General features: G+C 38.5%; 2 protein-coding genes across 2 annotated transcripts in view; one reads left to right on the top strand and one right to left on the bottom strand.

The window, feature by feature from the left end:
• vsir (V-set immunoregulatory receptor) overlaps nucleotides 1–20,917 on the top strand; it is a 37,167-nt gene extending 16,250 nt beyond the window's left edge. The window contains 6 exon segments of the mRNA NM_001011488.1: nucleotides 11,352–11,720; nucleotides 13,683–13,736; nucleotides 14,661–14,768; nucleotides 16,546–16,573; nucleotides 18,345–18,529; nucleotides 20,240–20,917. Coding sequence (NP_001011488.1) covers nucleotides 11,352–11,720; nucleotides 13,683–13,736; nucleotides 14,661–14,768; nucleotides 16,546–16,573; nucleotides 18,345–18,529; nucleotides 20,240–20,277 — 782 coding nt within the window. The 3' untranslated portion in view covers nucleotides 20,278–20,917.
• The window catches only part of cdh23 (cadherin-related 23), a 465,229-nt gene that overhangs the window by 77,890 nt on the left and 360,388 nt on the right, over nucleotides 1–26,951 (bottom strand). The gene's annotated exons all lie outside the window — the stretch shown is intronic.

The following is a 26,951-nucleotide window of genomic DNA, read 5'->3' on the forward strand; positions in this document are numbered from 1 at the left end:
TAGCTTCCTGCTGCAGTTATTCCTAAGGGTGGGGGAAGTGAGTTCTTATGAAGAAGGAAAAGCGAGGGGGAGAGAGATGAGAACTGAGCAGACTCGTGCCCCAAACCTGAAGGAGCCCTAAAAGAGAGGAAGTCTGATACCGAAGAACATGTTCCCAAAAAAGGAGATAAGAAAGCCTGTGTTTCTTCTGATAGAGGACTCATTGCAGTGCTTATGGCTGTATTTACATAGACCTTTCTGATAAAGCTTACTTAGTTTTTACCTTTCCTTCTTCTTTAAAGTTTGGAAATTGGTAGGGGGCAGAAGGCTTCACTAATACATTGCTGCTGAACTTGGGCAGTGCTGTATTCATAGGAGAGACTACAGGTCTCTGTGCTCTGAAATGGAGTGAAAAGACCAGCAGCAAAATAAATAGTGTTGAAGGCCGCTGGACTGCTACTGGGGTTGCTACCTTTCCTCTGTTGAGGATACAGACGGGAGTGAAACAGATTATGTTAAGAGCCAGGTTTTTTGGTGAGGACCACAAGGCCACCCTGCAAATTACCTCTGACGGTGTCCCCGCTTCAGCCACCTATGAAACCTCTTGCCCCCAGGTTAAGTGCACTCTCACACTGATTGGCTCCTGAATGGTCCGAGACAAATAAGCCTTCCTGATCCCTAGCTTGATGCTGTTGGAAATAGTGCAAGAAGATACTACTTTCCCCTTGTTTTTCCCAGCTGCAAAAATAAACAGACAATCACATCTTCTTATCTGTTGTTTGGCTTCACAGTAGGACCTTATATTAGCGTCCACATCCAAGGCCCGCAGATCTTGATGTTCTTCCTTGGAAATGCCTTGAATGTCTTGAAAAAACACTGGACTAATGTCATCATACACAAGGTCCTGCAGCTCGCCCTCTCTTTTCACTGATTTAATTGCTACCAAAAATACCACTTTCTAGGTTCTCAACCACAATGACATCTCCAAGATTTGATGAAAAGTTTACCTGGCGAGAATCTGAAGAACCATCGGCAAGGCCAAAGTGACATGAAGGTCTCCTAGCAGGCAAGGTCCTGATAGGTGCTTTGAAGAAAGCAAGGGGATGCTAAGACGATTGCACACCCAATCAGGGGATTCTAAGACCATTGCACACCAAAGAAGGCCAGAAAAGCCAAAACCTGGGTCTTCAGCATACAGATACTCAGGCCTTTATCCAGGCCCAACTGCAGAAACCAGAGGACTTTTCAAATGCTGAGAGCAGTAGAAGACATGGACTTCAGGTGAAAAATGCACCCTGGACAGGGGAGGCATTGAGCAAGGAAGTCTCCATGGAATGTCCACCGTCATTTGAAGTAACCGAGGGAACCAAGAATGCCTCAGCCAAGCTGGAGCTATGCATATCACCTCTGCCCTGTGTTCCCTGATGTTCTGAATCACTCTGCAGATCAGAGGCTGAGGAGGAAAGATATAAGACAAAGGATGGCTCCATTTCTTGCAAAAGGCCAATGCCTTTTGATTTGGCCTCCTGGAGTAAAACAGCCTGCACTTTGAGTTGTTCAATGTTTCCATTAAATCTATCACAGGATTTCCTAAATATCTGTGCATGAAGTTCTCACTCATGCTTCCTCAGGCCATGCCTGCTCAGAAAATCCACCCTCAGATTCTTGCTGCCCAGAATATAAATAGCTGAAAGATTCTGAAGGACTTCTCCACAAAACAGGGCTGTGCCTCCCAGTTTTCTGATATAGGCAACCGTTGTCTGAATGAACCATTAGCCTGCAACCCTAAAGCTGATAGCTGAAAACCTGGCAGGCCTTCACCATCGCTCTGGTTTCTAACATCTAAGGATGAAACAAGCCATTGGCCTTGCACCCCAACCTGCTTCTGACATGTCAGTGGTCAGAATAGCCCAAGCGTAAGACTAGCTTGACGACTCAGGCTAGGTGCTGAGGAGTCCTAGACCACTGGAGTGCCACCAACATTAGAGATGACACTGTGATGCCCTAGTCTTGGGAGATGCCATCACACTTCTGAAGAAACAGAAACTGGATCCCTCTCATCTGCCAGTGGGCCAAAGGAACTAAGCCTGTGGCCAAAGCCATCATGCCTAGAAGCCTCATCACCTTGAAAGCTGTGACCTTGTCTAAGGAACCCAGTTTCCTTGCTGTCAGAAGCACTGCTTGCTGCCTCTGTTCCAACAAGGATATCCAACCCCTATGAGAATCTATGGTTGCTCCCAAGTAGACTATCCTCTCTAGAATGGAGTTGGCTCTTCTGTTAGTTCAAACACTGACAGAAGCCTGCAGACAGCATATCGCCCTTTCCAGTTGCTCGATTAACCATTCCCTGGATGAAGCCAGGATAATGAGGTCATCAGGACAGTGGAATATCTGTATCTTCTGCCAACACAACAATGCCGCCAACACAACAATGCCGCCAACACAACAATGCCTCCAACACAACAATGCAATCAACACCACCAGGATTTTGGAAAAATCCCTTGGGACCATCGCCAAGCCGAAATGCAGGAACTTCAATAGGAAGTGTCACTTCCCTACCACAAACCTGAAGAATTCCTGATCCCAGACCACAATAGGTACATGGTGATAAGCATTGTGGATATCTAGGGAGCACATCTGGTCATCCAGACCAAGGCTTCTTTACGTGTAAAGCCTTGTTCACCGACTTCAGAACGAGAGCCAGTCGTCAAGCCCCCAAAGCTTTCTTGTAAACCTGGCCCCCACTTCCTCCTAGGGGACTAGGATAATAGCAGCCTGTTGATATACGGCTTTTAGACACTGAACTTACTGCGGCATTTCTTTATGTCCCTTTTTACATTTTTCAAATGTTGGGAGATGGGAGATGTTTTATTGCTCCAAAGGACTTCTGTGTTGATATAATATATGTAGTGCTCTTTCTCTAAAGCATGGAATTCTTCATCTCTGTTATACATTATCTATATTTCATAAACTGAGGAGTCAACTGCAGCTAAACTCTGGGCGAACATACTGGTCCACGACCTGTTATTCAGAATGCTTGGGACCTGGGGTTTTAATTAGTATTAATTATATCTTAGTTAGGATAAAGTATAATGTACTGTTTTATTTTTAGAGAATAAAAGGAAATTATACTAAAAGAGATGGCCATCCTTTGTCCAGAGCTTTCTGAATAATGGGTTTCTGGATAATGGATCCTATACCTGTACTATGAGTCCAGTTGAATCCAACAGTTTTACATCTCACACCTATCACTATTTTAGGATTTTATTGAACCAGAATGGCAACTGGCCTTTTTTGGGAGGAGGGCTTTAGTGGTCCATGCTTCCCTGATATTGATAGAATCAGTATACAGGATTTATCTTTATCTGCATCCTAACTGTACTGCTTACATATACAGAGGGTGATTTTTTTGTTTGTTTGTTTGCCATGTATAATACCTCAGAGCACATGGCAGGATAAACGCAGTGTCATTTCCTGTAATCTACCCACCCAAAACACCTTTCCAGGATAAATGTTGTTCCAGTTTTATATATAATACGCCAGAATTCATGACAAGATAAATACAGTGGCAATTTAATAAATCCTAAGAAACCAATAAGCACAATGTTGTGCTAGTTGCTGCTGGTGTCGGTAATTGCATAAGCACATTATTGTGAAAGCAACTGCATGCATATGCACCAGTATTCTGAAATAGGTCTTCTGGTCAGTTGTGGTTTAGAATAGTTGTGCAAGTTACAGAAACATGCCCCTTAGTACAGCTACTGTTTGATGGATCAGATTGCAACAGTTCCTTGTGAACCTTTACAAGATGCTTGCATCATTAATTCCACAAAGTTTTGACATTGTTCCTTCATTTTCTAGTTAGTATTGAGCTATGACTAAAAGAGACCAAACTTAAAAACCACCAAGGTAAGTTTGAGAAGGGCCAAAAGGAGACGAAAAGCCCACCATGTCTCACTTCATATTCCTTAAAGGAGAAGGAAAGGTAAAAATCGCTAGGGAGTGTTATTGTTTACCTTTTACCCCAGGCTGGTGCTCCTGTTAGGAGAAAACCGCACTAGACCAGGGTAGCTGAGAGCGAGTGTTTCCTCTAGTGCTGGGCGGTATACCGCCATAAACCGAATACCGTTTTTTTAAAAAAAACTGATATTCATTTTTTAAATACCCCCATACCGGTTTGGAGATCGGGGTTGCGCCCCATGACCTAGAGAAGAAAATCTTTTACTGTTCCGTTACGAACAGGAACGCTTGAGCGCTGGCTGTGGGGAGCAGTATTGCAGAGGGACTGCTCCTCCCACACCCGGAAGTAGCGGCGCAGTGCGAATAGAATCCTAAACCAAAGCACGAGATTTTGAATATTTCCATTGTAAGTGGCTATAGTTCTATCGGGGCTTTGTCCGCTAAAGTAAGTAGTGATGGCAGTATCGCTGTACAGTATAAGGCAGGAGAGTGTAACCTGTGACTTCTATAGTTCCCAGACTTGTAATGAAGCAGCCTGAGCATCATTGGTGTTAAGAATATACTGTCCTTACTGGCCTGGCCCCACACTCTAACATGGGGGAATGTATTAAAAGATGCAGTTTGCCGCTGGCGTAGTAACCCTTAGCATCCCAAAGGGGGGCCAACGTTGCTGGTGATATGTTTAAAAATAATATAGGTTAGTAAACCTGGGCAGTGTGGAGAACATCTCTTTGTGAACAGCTGCATACCTAAAAAAAAAAATACCGTCAAATACAGTGACACCGATATAATTTTGAAAAATACCGTGATATAAATTTTTGGTCATACCGCCCAGCTCTAGTTTCCTCTTCCTTCTGTCTTCTGAATCCCGAGGCCCGCACATGCACAGAAGAGTGAAAATGATCTCTTTTTTGTTAAAGTTTTGCTTCTCATTCTACTGCGCATTTGCTAACTGTACGAAGACAGAAGAAGGAAGAGGAGACACTCAGAAGTAGCAGGAAGAAGATACTCGCTGGAGGAGCCCTGGGCCATTACAGTCTTTTGCTAATAATAGCACCAGCCTGGGACATTAAGTAAATGGATACAATCACTGGGTGTGTCTTAACATTTAGGCACCTGCTGGCATTTGTGTCTTTCCTTCTCCTTTACGTGAAGGATAAAGCCTCTCATTTTGGCAGTGCTATGATTGTTGCATGTTTGTAGTCCGCTTTTACAAAGTTTCCCCTGCATTACTTGCATTGTGGAAGTCTTTTGGCTCCTTTTAGCCTTTTCTGGCCTAATCTGCATGGTTTTTCACTTGGTTGCTCTCCAAGTTATACCCCTCATAGGCAATAATTCAGAAATGTCACACAGCAGTTTTTACTTTACAACTCTGTAGGACAATGCAAATGGACATCAACTGAGAGCCTTGGTCATGAATTTACAGAAGCTCACTGCATCCTCCGAGCACCACTTACAAGTCAACAGGAAGTTTAAGCATTTTAACTAAGTTGTGGACACCATCAGGTTATTCTGAGCCTTGTCCACTGGTGTGGCCTTGTGTGATTACTATCCATGTGATGTGATTACTGCCATAGTGGTCAGAGATGAGAAATTTGAGTTACACGTAAAATTGCCTAGTTAATTAATACTTGAGTGTTGTAAAAAAATCTCTTGTAAATAATGGAGAAGTGAGAGATATGAGTTGCCCCGACTAATAATTTTGGTGAATAAGCATAGCAGAGGAAAATTGTAAAGTGTAATGCAATATTCCATGCTTGGTAGATGGTACAGCCAACAAGTCTGTAATGTTTCAGTATAGGAAATTTTTATGACCCTTAATGGATTCCAAGGCAAAGGCCTGAAGAAACATATTGGAGTTATATGGGCTGGGACAAAGCACAGAGACAAACTTATACAAAGTCCTATATAAGTTTTTTAGTTGTAATATTGGTGCGTAGGCAGCCATCTTAGTGCATTGTGCCTAATTCTGAGCTTTTAGAAAGAGCCAGCGTTCAACATTATAACTGCTTTCAGATAACCTATTGTTTCTCCTACTCCCATGTAACTGGAGAAATCGCAGGCCGGACTTGGATTTCTTACTATTGAGTGCTATTCTGATTAGTGATGGGCAAAATAATTTGCAAAGTAATATCACTCCTACTTGCAGCTTAGCTGTAAAGTGTGACTGAAGTTTATCAGAGAACAGGTCACATGGTTGTGGCAGCCTGGGAAATGAAGAATATGGCTAGCCACATGTGAATTAGATTTAAAAATCTGTGTTTTTTAAACACAGATTTCAATGTAGGATTTTGTTTAACTGATCTATTAACTGATGTGTTTTGAAAAAAACATGATTTGTTGTAAGAGTATTCTTTTAAGTATGTAGAAATCTGTGTCAAAACGGTGAGCAAAGGTGAAAAAAGAGAGAAAACTTTTATTATTGGACAGGTTAAATATACTGACAAAGAAAAAGCCTGCAGGATATACTGTATAAACAGACTCAAAATCAGGGTGATGCAAATGCATATATGTCAGACAGCAGCAAAATACTATAATTGTTGCTAAAACCAGAATACCAGGGGATACAAAAATGATTTTTTTTCAGTAGATTATATTAGTAAAGGTGTGTAAACAAGAAAAGGGCAAGTCAGAAGCCAGACAATGGATTAAGATCAGAGGCATAGCAGCCCCATGCGACTGAAAAATCATGCCTCCAAATTTAAACATGACAAACTTTTTAAAACTAAGAACTAATAGAATAGGTAAAAACTACACATTTTAAAGTTTGGGAGCAGTTAGGTGCAAACCAGTACCTGGGGTACAAGAGTCACCATGAAACATGTACAAGGGGCATTTAGCATAATCAAACTACAGTGAAGGTGAGAAGGTCTCTCTATTTTAGAACAAGAGGGTACCTCCCTATAAAACAGGCCAAATCTGATAAAAAGATCTGAATAAAAGATGGCATTTTAAATAGAGTGAAAGGTATTTGTCAATAAATGTTGCCTGGTATTTGTCAATAAATGTTGCCTGGTAATAAGTGAGGAATGCAGGAATAAGCATCAGCAGAAAAAAGTGAGAGGTATTATATTTACTTTACATATGTCTGATTATAATACATTTAAAATATAGTTCTCCTTTCTGATTTCCTTCACAGAAATAGTATTTAAAACATTACGTGTTAAAACATGGACTAAATTATCTGTTAAACAAGAGCTAAACTGCTCTAGAAATTACCAAAAGAGACATCACAGATCTTAAAATATGTAGTTTTATGAGGAAATTGAGTGTTATAATAGAGAATCAACAAGGTTAAGGAGAGGATTGTTCTTGTATCCTATTTGAAAAGGGAAAAACGTTAAACATACGATACTTGATAATGATGTGGTAGAAACCTCATGATATGCAAAGGCAGCATTATAAAGGAGTGGGTGCATATGTAGGGAGGAAGTATAAAAATGGAGCAGTTTAGAGAGGGTTTTGCAAGCTTCATGAAATATGGCACATACTCCAGGATGTTTCCTGGCAAAGGCAAGCAAAATGTCACACTCACTGTTATTTATGTAGCTCTTACTACTTAGAGAGGCTGGGTAGCAAAAAAGGAAGGAAAATACAGGCAGTGGTCATGGAGTGTCAGAGCCAAAAGCAGAAGAAAACAAAAGGAGAAGCTGCAGGGGGGGTCGGGCAGACAGTAGCTCCCACAAATACAAGATACATTTCCTACAGATAAAACATGTATTATTCTTTTTTGTGATAAGTATCTGCTTGTTTTGCTCATCTTGTATCTTTTAGTCTCTGTTTTGTGTCACAATAGAAGTCTGTAACATGTAATCTTGGCGGTATAGTCACATTTGTCTAGTTTCATTTTTGTGTAGATTTTTCATTTTGAATGGAAAAGTAAAAAAAATGGTGGTTGCAGAAAGTCTAATAAGCTAAACCCTTACCTTGTGGCCAGGTGATGTGTGGTTAACAGGAAGTTGTCATGTCTGTGACTAGAGCAGTATGCAGGTATAATATCATCTGCACAGACATTGAGAATGCCCCTAAAGTCTCTAACGTTTCCTTATATAGCTTTTACAGTGGCCCTTTTAATTATTTACTTTTTTATGAAAATTGGATTTTCTAATATGCCGAGAGCATTGTTGGTGGTTTAAAATGATTTGGACATTGAAGGTGAACAACCACTTTAAAGTGATATCAACACTAAAAAACTACTCTTCTTTTTTGTGCAAATGAGTTTAGTCGTGGTTTCAAAAAACTCTAAAACCACGAAAATCCGAATGTTAGTAAATGCCCCCCACAAAAGTTTCTTATATGTCATGTAATTTATCACCTTTAGGGGCACATTTATCAAACACGAATGATTCCGAATACAAAAATTTAGTATTTTTCCTAATTTATAGAACTGTCTGTATTTTCTGTGGTTTTTCACGACTTTTTCGTACTTTGCAACAAATTTTACGCAACAAAATCGTATTGTCGCGCCGAGTAGGAAAGTTTCGGATTCATTAAAGCTTCATTATCGTGACTTTCCTTGGGCCAGGTTGGAGCTGCAGAGTGCCATTGAGCCCTATGGGAGACTTTCCTTGGGCCAGGTTGGAGCTGCAGAGTGCCATTGATTCCTATGGGAGGCTTCCAAAATCATGCACTGAAGGATCAAAGTCAGAAAGGTTTTCTCGCCGTTTACGATCGTTTAGATACGGAAATTTCTTGACTTTCGGATTGCCAATACGATATTGTGACACTTATGTTTTTTCGTAAGCATTTTCGTGACATTTCTGATCATCAGAAATTATCGTATCTAATCCGGATTTTACCCATTTCGGGGTTCACAATCGTACTTTGATGAATCTGCCCCTTAGGGTTGCTTTTATAAGTTATTGTTACTTGTAGTTACTAAACCTGACTGTTTTGCCAGCCTGAGTTTCTAATGCTAACAGACTTCAGCTGCACAACTATGGCAGATCCCTCACAGAGGAACACGGGGGATTAGATAGGTAATGTGAAAGCATTGGGAAAATACTTATGGCAAATACTTCATGGCAAAATTATAAATAGCATGGAAAAACAATGGTTTTATGGATTTAAAAAAATGATTAATTTCTGGTGTCAGTATGCCATATAAATTTTGCAGTTTAGCAAGATACATGTGCTTAAAGAGATACTGGCACCAGTATATCTGACACCAGTATACTGTGTACTTATAGCACACAGTATAGCCCCTATGTATTTTCCCACATTGCCATGTACAAGAAAGAGTGTGAGGGGTATGTTTAGTATTTAGTCACCTTTACTAGGCATGAACAAGCAGATCATTTCATCTTGTAGTAGCATCAGTCAAGCAGATATGAATACTGCTGGTAGCTCTATATACTATGAAACTGAAATCTGCTCTTGCACCTTTACATTTGTAGCAAACTGTGATATCTCTGACAGAAGATCTTGTGATAAACCACAGACACTGCATAATGTGATAACTGGTGTGGGTAAACAGGAAATAACTAGCTCTAACTCACAAGGCTTCTTAACCAGGGCATTTTTATTTATTGCAGTGTGAATGACACATTTAATCCAATAACAAATATCCCTTAACTTAATTTACACATAAGGGCTGATGTACTATCATTCAACATTCTTTTCCCAGTTCCTTTACACAAAGCAACCACTTTTACTCCGTATAGAATGATTGTTAGTAATTCAGATTGTTATGGGCTCTGAATCTTAGTAAATCAGTATGTGTAAATTACCATATATACTCGATCCGAATATAAACCGAGGTACCTAAATTTACCTATGAAAATTGGAAAAACGTATTAACTCGAGTATAAGCCTAGGGTGGGAAATGCAGCAGCTACTGCCAAGTTTCAATAATCAATTTAATTGGTATTAACAATGTGTTCAACTTTAAATTAGAGTAATTAATAATAATTAACAGTATTCACCTGTATTAGCAACTCTGATCTCATGATATGGATATACCTGATCAGTATTGCTAATACTGGTAAATATTGTACTTAGGTACTAATTATAGGTAATTCTTGATTGATTGAAGTTAAACACACATGATATGTGTTTAACTTTAATCAATTATGACCAACTATAATTAGGATCTATATTATCAAATATAATGGGAACCGTTCTATATAGATATAAATCTATTACTGGTACCTTGGAGAGACTGTCCGTGCTGTGCATGTGTAGAATATTCCACAGATAGCATCACTTTGCTCCGTGCTTTGTCCCCTGCACAACCGAATTCTGCCTGATCTGTAAGTGACACTGTCTGCATGGCCTGCTGCTTCCAATAAGACCGAGGGCATTGTGGGCTGGCGGTAGAGTGGCTGGGACCAGTCCGACCCAGTATGCAAGAACAAGCTCGCTTTATCTAGCGCCGAGATCCACAGGGCCCATGGGTGCCCTGAGACCAGCGCATCAGCATAGGGATAGCCGTTACACTATCATTCATTCACAGATCATTCCCTGACCAACTGCACGTGTATCACTGTGCCCAGCCTGCCTGCCAAACCAACTTTTCCTATAGGTCAGTTGAGTTTTACTGACTGCCTCACGGACAGGGAACGGTAGAAAGACTCTTTGCCCGGGAGAGTGTTTAGTGAAAAAGCAGCCTGTCAGGTTGGCGGGGGCAGCGGGAATCGCTTACAGGGGGTCTGCAGGGTCCAGGACTTGAGTATAAGTCGAGAGTGAATTTTTCAGCACATTTTGTTTGCCCTTCTTGAAAATTCTGCATTATCTAAAAAAATATATTTTAAATTAATAAAAAATGAATTAAAGAAAATACAATTAATATAAATAAGTCGATATTGTTATTTAACAATATCTACATAATATTTTTTTAGGGCATTTAGGGGCAGGTCATTAATATATGTGATCTAAAGCTTGCTATACATGTACTTATTAAAGAGTTTTGTTTTGTGCGATTTTTGGTACATGGCATGGTGGTAGGTGTGAACCTTTACTCTCTGATGCAACGTGTCTACTAGCGCAGAGGGCCCCAACCTTTTTTACCCATGAGCAACATTTAAGTATAAAAAAAAGTTTGGGAGCAGCACAAGCATGAAAAAAGTTCTAAGGGTCTTTATGCAACTAAAACTTGCCTCAAAGTCAGAAATTTAAAAATAAGCACCTGCTTTGAGGCCACTGGTTGCTCATGAGCTACTGGTTGGGGATCTCTATCTAGCGTATGGGGCATTGGCAGATGAAAAAATAAAAAGGAACTGCAGCTCCATCCAGGGTCGGACTGCGGGGTGCAAGGCCCACCGCTCCCCCCAAGGTGCCCCCCGCCAGCCGCGTCACCCACACCCCCTGCAGAATGATATTACCTGTGTTTTATATGACTAAATCTTTGGTATTATTTACCATCAGTTACATTAACAATACTCATTGCACTCTCCTCTTTTTTTTCATTACAGATGCAATAACAGCATTTTCAGTCTCGGCTCTGTATTCACATATTACCTGCCCCGAAGGTCAGAATGTCAACCTCACATGCACTGTCAGTGGCCACGTGGCTGATAAGCACGATGTCCTGTTTTCTTTGTGGCATTTCAGTAAGGACAAAAACTCAAACTGCCTTGAGAGGAGGCACATACAGAACACAACTGAGCGAGACCACCTCCACAAAGAGCATTTGTCACACAGTATGCATAATGGAGCTTTCCAAATAACGCTCACAAATGTGTCCCAGCAGGACAGTGGTGGCTACTGCTGCTATGTGATAGAGGCCAGTAAAAAGCATCACACCAGGCATTACAGTTATATAGAATTTCAAGTGAAAACTGGTAGGTTTTATATGTGCAAGTACTTGTATCAGTTTCTTTAATATTTGACATATAATTATAAGAATTATAAGGAGGAACAGCATGCTTGTATCAAACACTGTGCAATAAATGAAGGGCTACAAATTCACTACACAGTCTTCAGGCAAGCATGTACATAGGAAGGTGCAGCATATCTGTTGTGTGGTTCTAAAATATGCAGGCCACAAAGAATTTCTGAAATAATCAGAATTATCAGGCAGCCTAGTTTGATCGATATTGGGTTTCTCTTTTCTATACAAAAGTGTTCTTGTAAATCACTCATCTGTTATGGTGCTGTACTCTGGTAAGCTCAACTCTGGCACCATGTTTTTTCTTTGTGTTCCTTTGAGGCTCTTTGGTTGCAAAGAAAATATCTTGGAGTAAGTTAACAGAAATTTAAAGGGTTCCCTGGGAGTATAGCTTCCATTGCATTTATATTTTACTACACAGAAACATGCACAGATATACACATTATCATACTTGTCATAAATAGCCATATTCACTTTGTTATTCACTGAGGGGTGCCTAATTTTCCATCCGTGAAAACTGGACCAGCCCATCAGGAGTGCCATCACTATCATGTATCATTTTCCCATTAATTGGTTTTACTGCCCAGGGCAGCTCATGCAAACTATAGTAAATTTTCTGCTTTAATCAAGGTGACGGTGCAGCATAGAAAGCACCGCAGGAATTTTTTTTCATGAAAGGGGTTGCGCTGGCCTGGTATAAAGTAAGAAATATTGTTGGCTGTGGGGTGTCTAACAAAGTGGCACCTGCCAATGAATGTGAGTTTCCTTGTGTTGTAAATTTTGACAGCAGAGGAGGAAAGGGCAGTACTGAGGGATATTTGCCACATTATCACACGGCAGGGTGTTTGCAGCACTGTTTACAAAATTTCAGGGCACAACAAGTCTTTGCCCTTAAAGGTTACAATCTAATAGGGGAAATGTAAAAAAAAAAGTTAAGTGATACTGACACTAAAAAACTACTTCTCAAAATATTAAATTAAAACATATTAAGAGTTACCTATAAGTCATGTTTTTCACTGATAGGGCTTCTGTAAGTAATTGGTGGAACACGGGGGATCACATAGGTAATGTAAACAGTATGCAAAGACAATGTTGATAGATGTAAAAAAGGTTTCATTTCTGGTATCAGTATCTATTTAAAGTGGACATGTTACCCTAAGAAATAATACCAAATCATTTCCTATTGTGTTTTTCAAGCAAAATAAACTTCACTTACACTATTTAACAATAGAAATCCTTCAGTCTTGTAATTACATAATCACAGCAAGTAGGCAGGCTCCATTTGTGGGCACTGTTATTAAGGCAAGCTTTGCATCACCCCAAAATCTTGTTTATGTACCAGAATGGGGGACCTGATGCATATGTCTGTGCACAGGATATGCAGTTAGATGGTTAGGAGGGAGGGGGAATCTGAGTGCTGATTAGAAAGTTAAATTGTCTGCCCCGCCTCTAGGCCTAAGGAATAGGGGCAGGGCAGGCAATATATGATTGACAGCTGGGATTTTAAATGCTTTTATAAGGGGTATGTATGTGCTAAAAAAGGATTTGGGGTTTTTATGTTTAATTTGAAAAGGATTTTTATTTTACAGCTTTTGATGTCTGGGTGACAGGTCCCCTTTAATGAAAAAATATGCTCAACAAAAACAGTCAATCCCGCAAAAGTATTTATTTTACAGCCAACAAGTAGAAGAAGGACCGCACATTTTATAGTTTATAGCAAATTGCAGTTGATTTAGGAAATCATCTTACTGGTGATTTGCAGTTATGAGGTTTATTACATTTGCCTATAATTTTGAAACACAGAAATGAGGATGCAGTGAGTTTACCACTAAGTCAGTCCTTCCTTTGTATTTACTGTATTTTCAATCCATGAATAACACATGATAGATTTTTACTATTTTTTACTATTTTCTAGATGACCTGAATCTTTATACCTGTATGTTTCACTCGCCCACTGAAGGTGACAACAGTAAGGATATTTTATATATTTACTTTCTGCTTCTTATAGAGACACTTAGCTGCTATTCTCAAAACTTTTCCACACTCATTACTTCTGCCATGCATTTCTGCTTTTCTTCCTACACCGTTTTGGTGCAAGTTCTATATGTATTGCTCCACTGCCTGCAAATGTCAGTTACACTATTTCGCTGTTTTACTTCATTTCGTATACATATTTCAGCTTCTTTTCCTGTATATTTCTCTGCACCTTTTCACTATACATTTTGTTTCTGCTCCATGACATGTACAGTATGTGTTTCTACTCTATTATTTCCCTCCATTGCATTTACAATTTTACTTTACTGCAATGACCGCTTATCATACCTACCTGCAATTTTTCTTTTTTTTAGTGTTTCTGCTGATAGTCCTACTGTAATTTAGATATTCGATAAGAGTCTCAATGGTATATTGGCAAATTTACTCAACAGACAGGGAACCCCATAACAATGGCAATCCTGGAAAGCACAACAGTCCTGAATCTCTAGCAGTAAAAGCTGTTTGTCTTCACTAAAGAGGGGCAAGGCTTGGACAAACCACTACATGTTTGGGTGGAGAGTAATATGGTCTGGCCAGCCTGATTGAGGGACTAGACATTCTGAGATTCTTAGATTTTTGTTTACGAACTGGTCCCTATTCTACTTAGTTGACAGGGCCCACCAGCCAAGGAGCCCAAATGGACAGACGGCTTTTACATTTTCTGATCAGGGATAAAACAAGTCTGACAGACATGAATGCTTCTCAGGTACAATTCTATTTGCATAAGGATGCATATGGCTACTAAAAACAAATACAGTATACAATAAAGAAGTAGATAAATGACATATACCATTGTCCATAGGCCAAATATACATATATAAATATCTCGCCAATATAATATGTGATATTGTTGTTCCAGGCAGCACAGCAGCAGCACTAGCTATAGTTTCCTGTGTGATTGGAATTTTGTGTATGCCTCTCATATTATTCCTGGTTTATAAACAAAGGAGAGCAATCAGCCACAGACGTAAGTAGTATCCACATTCATACTAGTCTGCATTTCTTATATGTCGTAGTATTATTTCACTGTTGTACAGTATTGTATAAGATGTATTGTACCAAATAAATCAATAGAAATAACACAGAATAAAGTCACATGACTAGTATGTATGTAGGTATTTGTATGTGTATTTTTATTTATATAGTGCTACTTATGTACACAGTGCTGTACAGCAGAACCAATAACAAATAGAACAGGGGTCATTACAATAATAAGAATAAATGCAAAGTACATTTAGATAAAATATTTAAAGCTAAGTGTCAAAGAGACAAGAAGAAGGAGCCATGTAAAACTTAATCAAGAGCAGAAATACCAAATTTGGCATTAATAGGTGGCTCTGTATCTTTGGGCTGATCACACAAGTGGCTTTTTTCATTGGCTGGAAACCACACCCTTTGACTTCAATAGGAAACATTTGAATTTTTCAGTACTTGGGGTTTTAGGTAGTGCACTTTCAAGCCATTTGCATCAACTGGAGCCAAAGCAGAGAATTTTGGGTGCTTTGAGAATTAACTATATCCCACTCCAACTAGGGGAGTTAGAGAAGGGCCGTTGCCAGATTATAGGAACATAACGATATAGTATGATGATCATGAATAAGATGAATGGGTGACTAGGCTGAAGAATTTAGTCATTTGGGTATTAATAAAAAAATAAGGAATAAAAACAACAGAGAATGTTTTGTTTTGGAATAAAAAATGAAAGAGGAGGGAGTTGAGAGACCAAGTGTTCAGATGAGGAGATATTCTATTAGCATATCCATAAAAATCAATGCATTAAATCACAGAGAACAAGTCTCAAATAAGTGACTGTTAGAAAACAAGTTGTAGGAATACTGGATAGAGCATCTGTTTCATTTTTGTTAAAATTTTGTTATGAGAACAGCTCCCTCTTTGTGCATCCATTTTTATAGATAAATGGTAGTCATGGTAACTGAAAGCTCAGAGAATAAACCAAATGCCCTCAAAAGACCATCACAGAGGTGCATAGTTGACTGAACTGAAATATTTTGTAAGAGAATCAATGGAAATACTAGTTTCCAAGTCAAACTAATGTAGTTGGAAGAATCATGTCTTATTAGAAAGACAGTTGCTCTCTGTTACTGCACAAAGAGAATTCTGTTTGATAATCTTTGTTTACCAAATGTTAGACCTTAGTGTGGGGAAGTTTGCACTAAAATAGATTAATAATAACATTCAGTTTGCCATTTTTTTCTGTTCAATGTAAAAGGATATATCAAAACCACAAGTACAAAACCAATCATTTCATTTAAAACTGATTCCTACTTTTTTCTGTTTTTCACAATTTTTGAAATGTAGTATTTGTAGCTGTGAAACCTTTTAAAAGATCTTGGCTGCCAATCATAACTTCCTGCCTCTGTGGCACTGGCATAGCAATGTACTCCGCTTCCTCTACTCACATTCCCCCTCCATCCTCATAGTCTATAACTCTACATAGCCTGCAGAAGGTTCTCCAAAATGCATTTTGTGTTGATACAATAGTATGAAGGAGAAGCTTTGACTAATTTGGTTAATGAAAGCAAAGGATATTTTGCTCAACACAATGGGAGATGATTTGATATTTGAAATGATGTCATAGTGCCACAGTTCCAACTATAAATTAGCCCTGATTTGATTTCAAGCACCAAGCATCTGGATTTATATACATAATACACATACACATATATACACAACTATATAGCAGTGTAACAATATTTTGACACTAATGCATTTTTCTCCCACAGGAGCGCAGGAATTAGTCAGGATGGATAGGTAGGTGAATGTAAACCATATTGTTTATCTGCTTTAATTGCTGTGATTTTTGTGCATAAATGCCCAAATAAGACAATCATTCCATGACTATTAGTACATTGTTTATATTGGCATGGGCATTTTATCAGCTTGATTCTATTTCCAAGATGAGAATTGTTAATACCACTATGGGCACTATGCAGCTGATTCGTCCCAAGTATAAATATGCTTATACGAAATGGTGCATTGCTTACTATACTACTATATGCATTTCTTACTATACTTACTATATGGGTTAAATAAGACATTATTGTCTTCTGTTATCTCCTGTGAAAAAGGTCACATGATAAAAAGTTTGCATCTGGTTAGGCTGCCTCTTGCAGAAATGTGATTAATCTGATTCCCTATTTCTGACAAAAGCTAAAAGGTATACCAACAAACAAAAGTTACAGAATAGAGTAAATTATTAAAGGTAAAATATGCAAAATATAGTCTAAAGCGATACACAGATTCTCTATTCTGTTCAAAGTGTTTTACTCTTTAAATTGTAAATCTAAAAACACAGTACAGGTACTGGACCGGAAAACCCATTATCCAGAAAGTTCAGAATTACAGAAAGGTCATCTTCCAAAGACTCCATTTTAATCAAATAATTCACATTTTTAAAAATGGTTTCCCTTATCTCTGTAATAATAAAACAGTACCTTGTATTTGATCCTAAGTTACATAGTTACATAGGGTTGAAAAAAGACCAGAGTCCATGAAGTAATCCCATCATACACAACCTATACTTACCAATCTATACACTCACATACATAAACTATATATACAACCACTAATACTAACTGTAGATATTAGTATCACAATAGCCTTGGATATTCTGCTTGTTCAAGAACTCATCCAGGCCCCTCTTAAAGGCATTAACAGAATCTGCCATTACCACATCACTAGGAAGGCCATTCCGCAGCCTCACTGCCCCCACCGTGAAAAACCACCTACACTACTTTAAATGAAAGTTCCGTTCATCTAATCTAAAGGGGTGGACTCTGGTGCATTGATTGTTTTTATGGGAAAAAAGAACATCCCCTATCTGCCTATAATCCCCTCTAATGTACTTGTACAGAGTAATCATGTCCCCTCGCAAGTGCCTCTTTTCCAGAGAAAACAACACAAGTAAGATATAATTAATCCTTATTGGAGCCAAAACAATAATACTGGGTTTAATTACTGTTTAAATATTTTTGTTAGTAGACTTAAGGTAAGAGATCCAAATTACGGAAAGACCCCTTATCCGGAAAACCCCAGGTCCCAAGCATTCTGGATAACGGGTTCCATACCTGTATGTGCATTTAATAATGGAAAGCCAAAAGGGTACACAGTGTCATCTTGCGTAACAGTCCAAAGGCTTATAAACAGAGACTCTTTAAGAGCCCTACATCTGAGCATTCCTTCATGCAAGCTATGCAAAGGCATTGTTTGCAGGATGCTGCTATTTTTAGTATTTGGTTTTCTTTCCCAATCAGAGTCCTATATGCATCTGTCTATAATACAGACTTTTGGGATCTCTGTTTGCTGTAGCAAGGAATAGATGCCTCAGTACTATACAACATCACAAATTCCACCCCACCTGCTAGACTGTATTGTTTTTACTTTTGCTTTATGTATGTATGATGAAATTACACATTATTTTTCCATAGAAAAATAAAGTAAGGAATATTTATATCCCAGCAGCAGCTAAACATGCCGGACCATGCTTACTAGGTTCATACAATTTTGTTTTTATTGGTTTCAGTGAAGCCCAAGGCATTGAAAATCCTGTCTTTGATGACCCTCCTCCTGCAAATGTTGTGGAGCAGAGACCAAGATTGGCTTTCATGGCCAGTCGTCAGCAGTCAGAATCTGATCGCCATCTCCTTTCTGAACCCAACACCCCTCTTTCTCCCTCCTGTCCAAATGAATGCTTCTTCCCATCTCTAGGCAAGTAATTTTGTACCTTTTCCTTCAAGATATTCTGTTCCAAACCACTTAAAGAATCATTCTCAAGTTGATGTTTACCTTGAATATCCGCTTCGCTTAGTAAAATACATTTTGAATGTAGTTCTTAAAGGCAGTTATGATAATAATGACCGTGTAGGACATCAATTTTATATTGAAGGCAAACAACAAAAGATGGAGTCCTTGACTATCACATGTGTTTATAGACCAAATACGCCCTGGCAGTTTGGAGTTAGTTTCTTAAATCAGAATAGCTGTTTCCAACTACTTATTTTCTTCATTACAATTTGAGTCTGCCTCTGCAGATGAGCTCAGTTATATTTAATGTTCAATGTGTTTATATATAAATGGAAATGTATATAATTTATAAGTGCCATATTTTTTATAAATGCACTTATTTCATTTTTTTAGCGCAGACATTTTTATGTTCTCCAAGAGACAGATTTGTTTCAGATGTTTCTTGAAATTCTTTTGAATATAAGGTTGGAACAATTTCAAAATTTAAGAGCTAAAAAGGTAGCACCTCAATGAGAATACCACTATCTCGCAATGCAGCGCTGTCCAACTTAATACAAGTAGTGGGCCAATTATATCTTATACAGCATGTTAAATGGCCATATTAAAATTATGATGTTATGTAGTTTAGTCAATGGAACCTTTGAACAGAATGGGAGCCATACAAATCCTTGTATAGTAATGATGATTACTATATTGCAATAGGAGTTCCAGGAAAGCATGATCTATTGCACAGTGTTCTTGAACTACTTAGAAATGCAGAGCTTAGAGCTCTTACGAGCCACCTGTGTGCCATTAACCCCAAGATGAATGTCAGCCTGGGTGCTCCTCTCTACTGATTCCCATATCGATCATATTCATTTCTTGAAGAAAAATTAGCATAGACAGGTGGACCTCTACTCAAAAAGGTCTGGGAGGTCTCTTGTCACCTCTGCATATGCTTCAGCCATAGATTATTATGGGACATAGTCTTGTAGTAGAAAACTGCTAATTACTTAATGTTAATTATGAAAGTGCTTAGAGCAGCAAGTTTACTTCAATTTTCTATTTGGCTTTATCTTCTCTTTAAAAGTAAAGGACTTCAATGCAATTCCAAACTAAGGGAAGAAATATTTGGCACCTTTCCAGAAGTCTGTGCAGCCCCAAAAACACAGTGCCAGTGGCTTACATTTTATTGCCAAAAAGTGCTTGTCGTGTGACCATAGCCCAGAAATTAATTGATTCATGACAAATTTTAACAAGAACTTTCAGGCAATTACAATGAAAGTCATTTGGAGGCCAATTCTGAATAATTTTGTAATGTGTTTTCCTTGAAAATAAACTTTAGAGGACCTGCACTTGGGGTGCTAATAGTCTATTTTAGTCTGCTTTATTCAAATGTCCTTTTATTTCGATGTCTAAATATCATTCCAGTTTTCCAATATTTCTGTCAGGAGCTGGTTACAATCAATGTGATCCAACAGAAGAAACTACTGCTAGTCTGTATCATTTGTCCTCATTCTCTTGCAGTGCTTTCCCACCTGTAACCTGTCACTGGCACTGCTTCATTTTGTAGGCTGACTGTGAAATTGTGAAAATCTTATAGCGGCATGTTATAATAAAACCATCCATTATTCATAGCATCCATAATTGTTCTCACAACGTTTACATTTACACAGTTTTCCTTTCTCTCATTAGAACCAGTTCCAGATTCTCCAGACCCAGGAAATGTTTAGAGAACTATACACAACAAAATAAACTGCAATAAATCTGGAGGAAGACCAGTAATATGGAATTCTACACAGTGCCAAATCATCATGTTGAATGCCTGGTTTTCTGCCTGGCCAAAATGCAAAGAATATAGAAACACATGGGAATAGGCTGACAAGCTGGATGGCTGGGTCACATGCAGGGCAGTTGTTCCTATAAAAAATATTACCCACTTTGGACCAAAACATTTTGCAAATGTGATAAAATGGATTTTTCAATTGCATAAAATGGAAATGCAGGACAATGTCATGTCAATTTGCTTCATCTTTTTTATAATGTAGATATCTAAATTTTAAGTTTAATATCTTAAAATGTTTTCAAATGCTGTAACATTCAATGAAGTTTTTGCCTTTTATTTCTTTTACTTTGGTTTGCTTAGAGAAAGCTTAAAGAAAGCTTAAAGAAAAGTATGAGAACACATATTTAACATTTTCATAAGAGACATTTCTGAGCGTGCCTCTATTCTGTATCTATTCTGTACCAGTACCAATGCCTAAACACACTTCTGGCTTAAAGTACAATCATGGGAACTTTTGGAGAATGATTTCTATTTTAGCACAGAAGCGGTGCTCTCTCACAATGTGAAAAATAAATATGACTACCACAGATTAGCTTTTTTTCCCTTATTTGCTTACACAAATATTCTATTATTTCCTTTCTATTTATTCTAGAAGTTAGAGTTTGTTTTTTCTTTAAACTGAGAGGCATGTGGAATTTAAAGGCAGTCTTATGAAAGTGCCACATAAGAGAAGAGCAGGGCACATCCAAATGATAAAAAGTTACAGCTTTATTTTACGTATAAAAATAAAGCTGTAACTTTTTATCATTTGGATGTGCCCTGCTCTTCTCTTATGTTTTGGATTTTTTTGTGGATCTTACAGGGGACCCCTGCAGTGAGCACCCACCTTATTGTATTGATTCTGTAGGTGTGCAGCATTACATGAGAATGTTTATGAAAGCGCCACAACTGTCAGCCAGTTACCACCCAGAAGTGCTCTATCAGGTGGCATACATCAATGCTGACACTGCTGCTATAGGCCTATATGTACACAGATCCAAGCAATGAGAAACCCACCAAATTAACCCACATATGTAATAAAGGGCACTAAGTTTAACAGATGACCAGTAAAAGCTACCTGCTGATTGGTTGCTATGGGTTACTGCTCCTAAGAAAACTTAGTGCCTTTTATTACATAACCCCTTAAGATAAAGTATTTTATGAAATAATGAAAAAAAAAATCTGAATATTTATTTAATAGTCATTATGTTAATTTATATTTGGGCATTTGCTTAATATTCAAAGATGCTAGGAAAACGCAAGCCAAGAGGGAATAATTACACTTAAACGCAAATGAAAAATATATTGACATTTGGAAAAAAGTTAACCTTTGAATTACATTTTAGTATGTTATAAAAATAGATCTATTATAAGCCTTTTTTCTGGTTGCCAGGGTCACTGTCCTTTAGAAACCAAAAAAACAAATTGAATGTCAGATTTCAATGTTATTCCTTTTCTTTTTTTTGCGTATCTTTCTTTTCAGACCATTTCATATTTATATTCTATTGTGACTGAGGCTTTGTGCTTAGATACTGAAGCGCTAGCAATCAGATAGCAGTTGAACTTCCAAGCCAGAGGCTAATTGCAGATTGTCTAGAATGCCATTGACTGTATCATACTAAAGTTATGTAAACTAGCCCTTGGAGTGCTATAAACACAAAATAAAGATGCTTTCTTAAAGTTTACTGTATGTTTTTATATTCTTTTTTTCACATTTTTCAATTTTGGATTTATTTTGTGATGTAATTCTAAAATAATGCTAAAATAAATAATGTTTGTATACAGAATTCAAACCTAATGTATTTATTTCAACTGTGGGTTATACATGATGTAAACCTAATGATTCCAGTGTAGAGTGGATCACATAGGGGAAACCAACTGGTCTAGAAATGAACACTAAGGGGCCCATTTACTTACTCACGAACGGGCCGAATGCGTCCGATTGCGTTTTTTTCGTAATGATCGGTATTTTGCGATTTTTTCGGAAAATTATCGCGACTTTTTTGTTACCAATACGATTTTTGCGGAAAAACGCGCGTTTTTCGTAGCCATTCCGAAAGTTGCGATTTTTTCGTAGCGTTAAAACTTGCGCAAAAAGTTGCGATTTTTTCATAGTGTTAAAACTTGCGCAAAACGTCGCGCCTTTTAAGTTTTAACGCTACGAAAAAAGCGCAACTTTTCACGCAAGTTTTAACGCTACGAAAAAAGCGCAACTTTCGGAATGGCTACGAAAAACTCGCGTTTTTTCGCGCAAATCGTATTGGTAACGAAAAACTCGCGATAATTTCCGAAAAGTCGTAAAGGCGCCGAAAAAATCGCAAAAAATACGAAAAAGTCGCAAAATGTTCGTTTTCCAATCGGAATTTTTCCAATTCGGTCGGAATTCGTGTCTTAGTAAATCAGCCCCTAAGGTACGTGCTCTTGCATTTTCTCCCCTTGGAGTCTAGAATGGCACCTATATTCTTTTAAACTGCAAAAAATTGCATTGAAATATTTATGGTTTAGGAAACAATATAATAATGTTACAAGAAGTGTGTCTGTCATTTATTCTTCAATGGTACTCCCACCGTTTAGCCACCCATGTGATTTTCAGCTTGGCAACTGGGTGACAAAATTACTTGTCTATTAATGTAAATTGCCTGGAATGCTAAAAGCTGGGAATCTCTCCCTTTTCTGTTTCCCTTCGGTGTATAACCAAATATCAGCAGTGCACCAAAGGAATCTGTAGAGAATTAACACTCTGGAGGGAGGACCCATTTGTCTAATGGGAATTGTTTTAAAGGGGTGGTTCACCTTTACGTTACCTAAAGGGTGTCCTATTCCTAGCAACTTTTCAACTGGTCTTGAACAATGAGGTTAAAAACAATGGGGCTTATTTATCAACTCTGGGCAAATCTGTCCATGTCCATAGAAAACTATCAGTGATTCATTTTTTTTTCCAACCAGCTGAAAGAAGAACAATTAATTAATAGTTTGATTGGTTCCCCTGGGTTACTGCCCATGGGCATATTTGTCTAGTGTTGATAAATGACCCCCAATGCGTTTGCAGAATCAACGTAGTACATAACAAGCAAAGTCGTACATAGATATAGAAATGGCACATTAGGGTTACCAATACTGTAGTTTCAAATGCTAACGAAAAAGATGGGAGAGAACAGGGATAGTTGGGGGGGGGGGGTGGACCTCTATGTCTAGAGTAAATTCTTATGCATGTGGAATCTCAGACAGCAGTATAAAATATCTTTCAGGAGTGACATGGCCTTGTCCAGACTGGGCACTGCTTTGGTAAAGCATTCAGCCATGGGTCCCAGACTTTCTCAAATTTACCAGGGCATCCCCGTCTAGCATAGATGTTTGTAAAGAGAGTTTGTAAAGTGGAATAATCTGATTAACGTGTTTTCCATTTAGTTAAAGGAGGGTGTTGTGCTTTTCAGTGCATGACAATACATCTTTTAGCTGTGTTGATGAGTAATGCTAGGAGAGTTTTTGTAGCTCGTAGTAATGTAACCTGGTTCATCAGCATTACCAGTGGGTCTGGCTGCATTTGTATGATAGTGGTTAGATGTGCAGAGATGGATTCCCAAAAGTTTTGTATCTTATGGCAGGTCCATACCATGTTGATAAAATCAGCAGGTGTGTAGAAGCATTTTGGACATTGTCCAGTGTTGTGGTGAGATCTTACCTTGCCTGGTGGTTCCTGGGGTTGTGCTCTGGTTTTGCGCTGAATATAGGCTGGTGACAGCAGGATGAGTCGCGGGACTATGAGCATGGGCATGGAGGCACACTAAAGGACATCCGTCCTGTTCAGCTTACGGGCGCACACCCCAATTGGTCTAATTATTTATTTTGTATAGTTTTTTTTAATCATTTGCCTTTCTCTTCTGCCTCTTTCCTGCTTTTAAATGGGGGTCACTGACCCAGGCAGCCAAAAGACTATTGCTCTTTTAGACTACAATTTTATTGTTATTGTTAATTTGTATTACTTCTCTTCTTATTTAAACCCTCTCCTATTTATGTTTACATCTATCATTTAAACCATTGCCTAAAACAGCCACTGAAATTAAAAAATTAAGAGCTGCTGAACAAAAAGCAAAATAATTGAAAAACCACAAAAAATGAAGACCAATTGCAAATCATCCCAGAATTTCAATGTCAACATCATATAAAAATGTAAAAGTAAACTACCCCCTTAATGTAATACATTGGCTATGTAGTCCCAACTGTGCAGCAGAGAGGTGTGTTCTCACTGGCCAAGTGGAAAGCTGATACAACATCACATAGGCTTCTTACTCCTATAAAATTATCACTACAGGACAAGCTGGTTTACTGCAGGTAAAACCTCTTACATTAAACAGCACGGGGGACCGCCAGTAACATCTTGCCAGCTTGGCAATCTATGTTATAAGTAAGAAGAAAACAATGGCTGGATGACACAACACAAGCCGTGGAAAGGATTTTGCCCCATTTGGCAGCAGGTGGCTGAAACTACTTAAAAGTTCTGTGTACCAGGTACAGGACAAGGGGTGCACAAGCCTGTCACATGCAGTTAAATGGATTATGTTTGTTAAAACTGGGGTCACAATAAGATAGTGATCAAATGTGAACCATGTTGCAAAGAGATGGATATTTCACTATATCCTTGAACTCCTGCCAGTTCACCATCTGGCTTACAAGCTGCTAATTGCACCTAATTATTTTCTGTCTTTGTATGATTTTTCTAGTGGGTAAAAAAGATACTGTGCACATTTCTGAATTGTAAAGGAGCAATTTGGTTTGAGTCATCCATATTGTGTTTAGTTGTTTTTTTTTACATTGCAGTTGTACAGTGTAGCATGGCATGGCCTGATGTTTAATATTAATGCCCAGCCTTACTAATGTTCTGAATTAATATGGAAGCCTTGCCAGAAAAGAAGAGCGTGTTATAGAAACAAAGGGAGGATCATCTTCATAATAATATGCTGAGCTGTTACTGCAGGAGCGGAGGTCTTTACGTACCAGTCAGGAAAGGCTGTTCTAGCCTGTAGTTTATATCAGTGGTGCACTAACTGTGGCATTGCAGCTCATCAACAGTTCTGCAGTATCTGGTTGGACAAGTGCATGTATGATATAGTATAAATCATGTATAAACAGGTTCGGACTGGGGGGTAAAGGGCCCACCGGGGCTTCCGCCCGGAGGCCCTGCAGGTTCCCCCGCAGGGGCCCCCCACCCGACGTCCTCCCCCGAGCGTGTAAATTTAACGCATCAGGGGAGGAGCTGTCGGGCCGCCGGGGGACCCCTTATACGGAATACCCTTGGTCATTCTGGATAACAGGTCCTATACCTGTATAATGTGTGTCTGCCATGTGCAGTTAATCTGTTAAGTGGTTCTGCCTCCCGCAGACTCCCTAGACAAAATGTTACTCACTTAGGGGCCTATGTATTATGGAGTATAAAGCTTCGTAAAATAAATCAAGATCAGATTTTATGCACAGTGTGTGGCAAATTTTGCCTGTGATGTGATTCTTCTTTTAATACACTTTTTTGCAATTATCCGAGTGCCGATTCTTTTTCTATTGTGTATATATATATATATATACTGTATATATAGAAGGATAGAAGGACATATTCCAGTGATCAGTGTTGTACTTTTATTTCATTAAAGGGCAAATGTAGCTCCTGAAACTATGCAATCACGATGATAAGGCCAATTTACATAATAAGAAATATAGTAGCAAACTAATGCTTTTCTAAATCTGCACCTACACCTCTTTATGGAACTCAGCTTTCTGCATCCATGCCTAAATTTCTGTCACTACAAAGGGGCAGCTTATTATTATATTTAATACCTAAGGCACTTACAGTTCCTTGTGACATGGGGACTTCACAATAGCATTTGCTTTCACAATGATGAAAATAACACAGGCAACTTCCTTCATTAGGAGCTTGCGTTTTTTTAGGTTCAATTTTAGTGGTTTCCTGTTTCATTCTGAGGCTATGAAAATCTTCTCTATCACTTTTGTTCAGCACGTTTTTTGTGAAGAAACATTTTTGCAATCACAAGACCTGCAATCCATTTTTTATTGTGTTTTATTTAAGTTAATGTATTGTATGCATACTGTAACATTTAGGGAATAGACTAGAATCTATGTAATCCATTTTTTGAGTCAGATATGGGGCTCTGAAAGTTTTCATTAGGTGTAGTAACACAACCAATAAGATCTTTGCTTTCAATCAGTCATGCTACCAGCTGATTGGTTGCTATAAGAAAGTAGGCCAGGTGCAACTTTCTACCTTTTATTATATTACCCCACTTGTTTAAGGGCATGTACATGAAACACAGGCGCATGTAAGTGCAGCATATTGTGTTCCACCTGCATTCCATTCGGTGCTTACATGGGCCTGTGTTAGTAGAGTTAGTACAGATGTGTGTGACATCTGTGATGCCATTTCCAGGCATCGGGGGTCACATTCCCCCTGGGTAACACAGCTGTCAATTTGACAGCTCTGTTAATGTCACTTGTGGTATTTGGAATGTGTGCCATATTGCGTGCCATATTCTTTAGGCACAAGTGCACTGTGACTTTTGACACTGGGCACTCAGA

The sequence above is a fragment of the Xenopus tropicalis genome, chromosome 7, assembly GCF_000004195.4.
Source record: "Xenopus tropicalis strain Nigerian chromosome 7, UCB_Xtro_10.0, whole genome shotgun sequence".
Lineage (NCBI taxonomy): Eukaryota > Metazoa > Chordata > Amphibia > Anura > Pipidae > Xenopus > Xenopus tropicalis.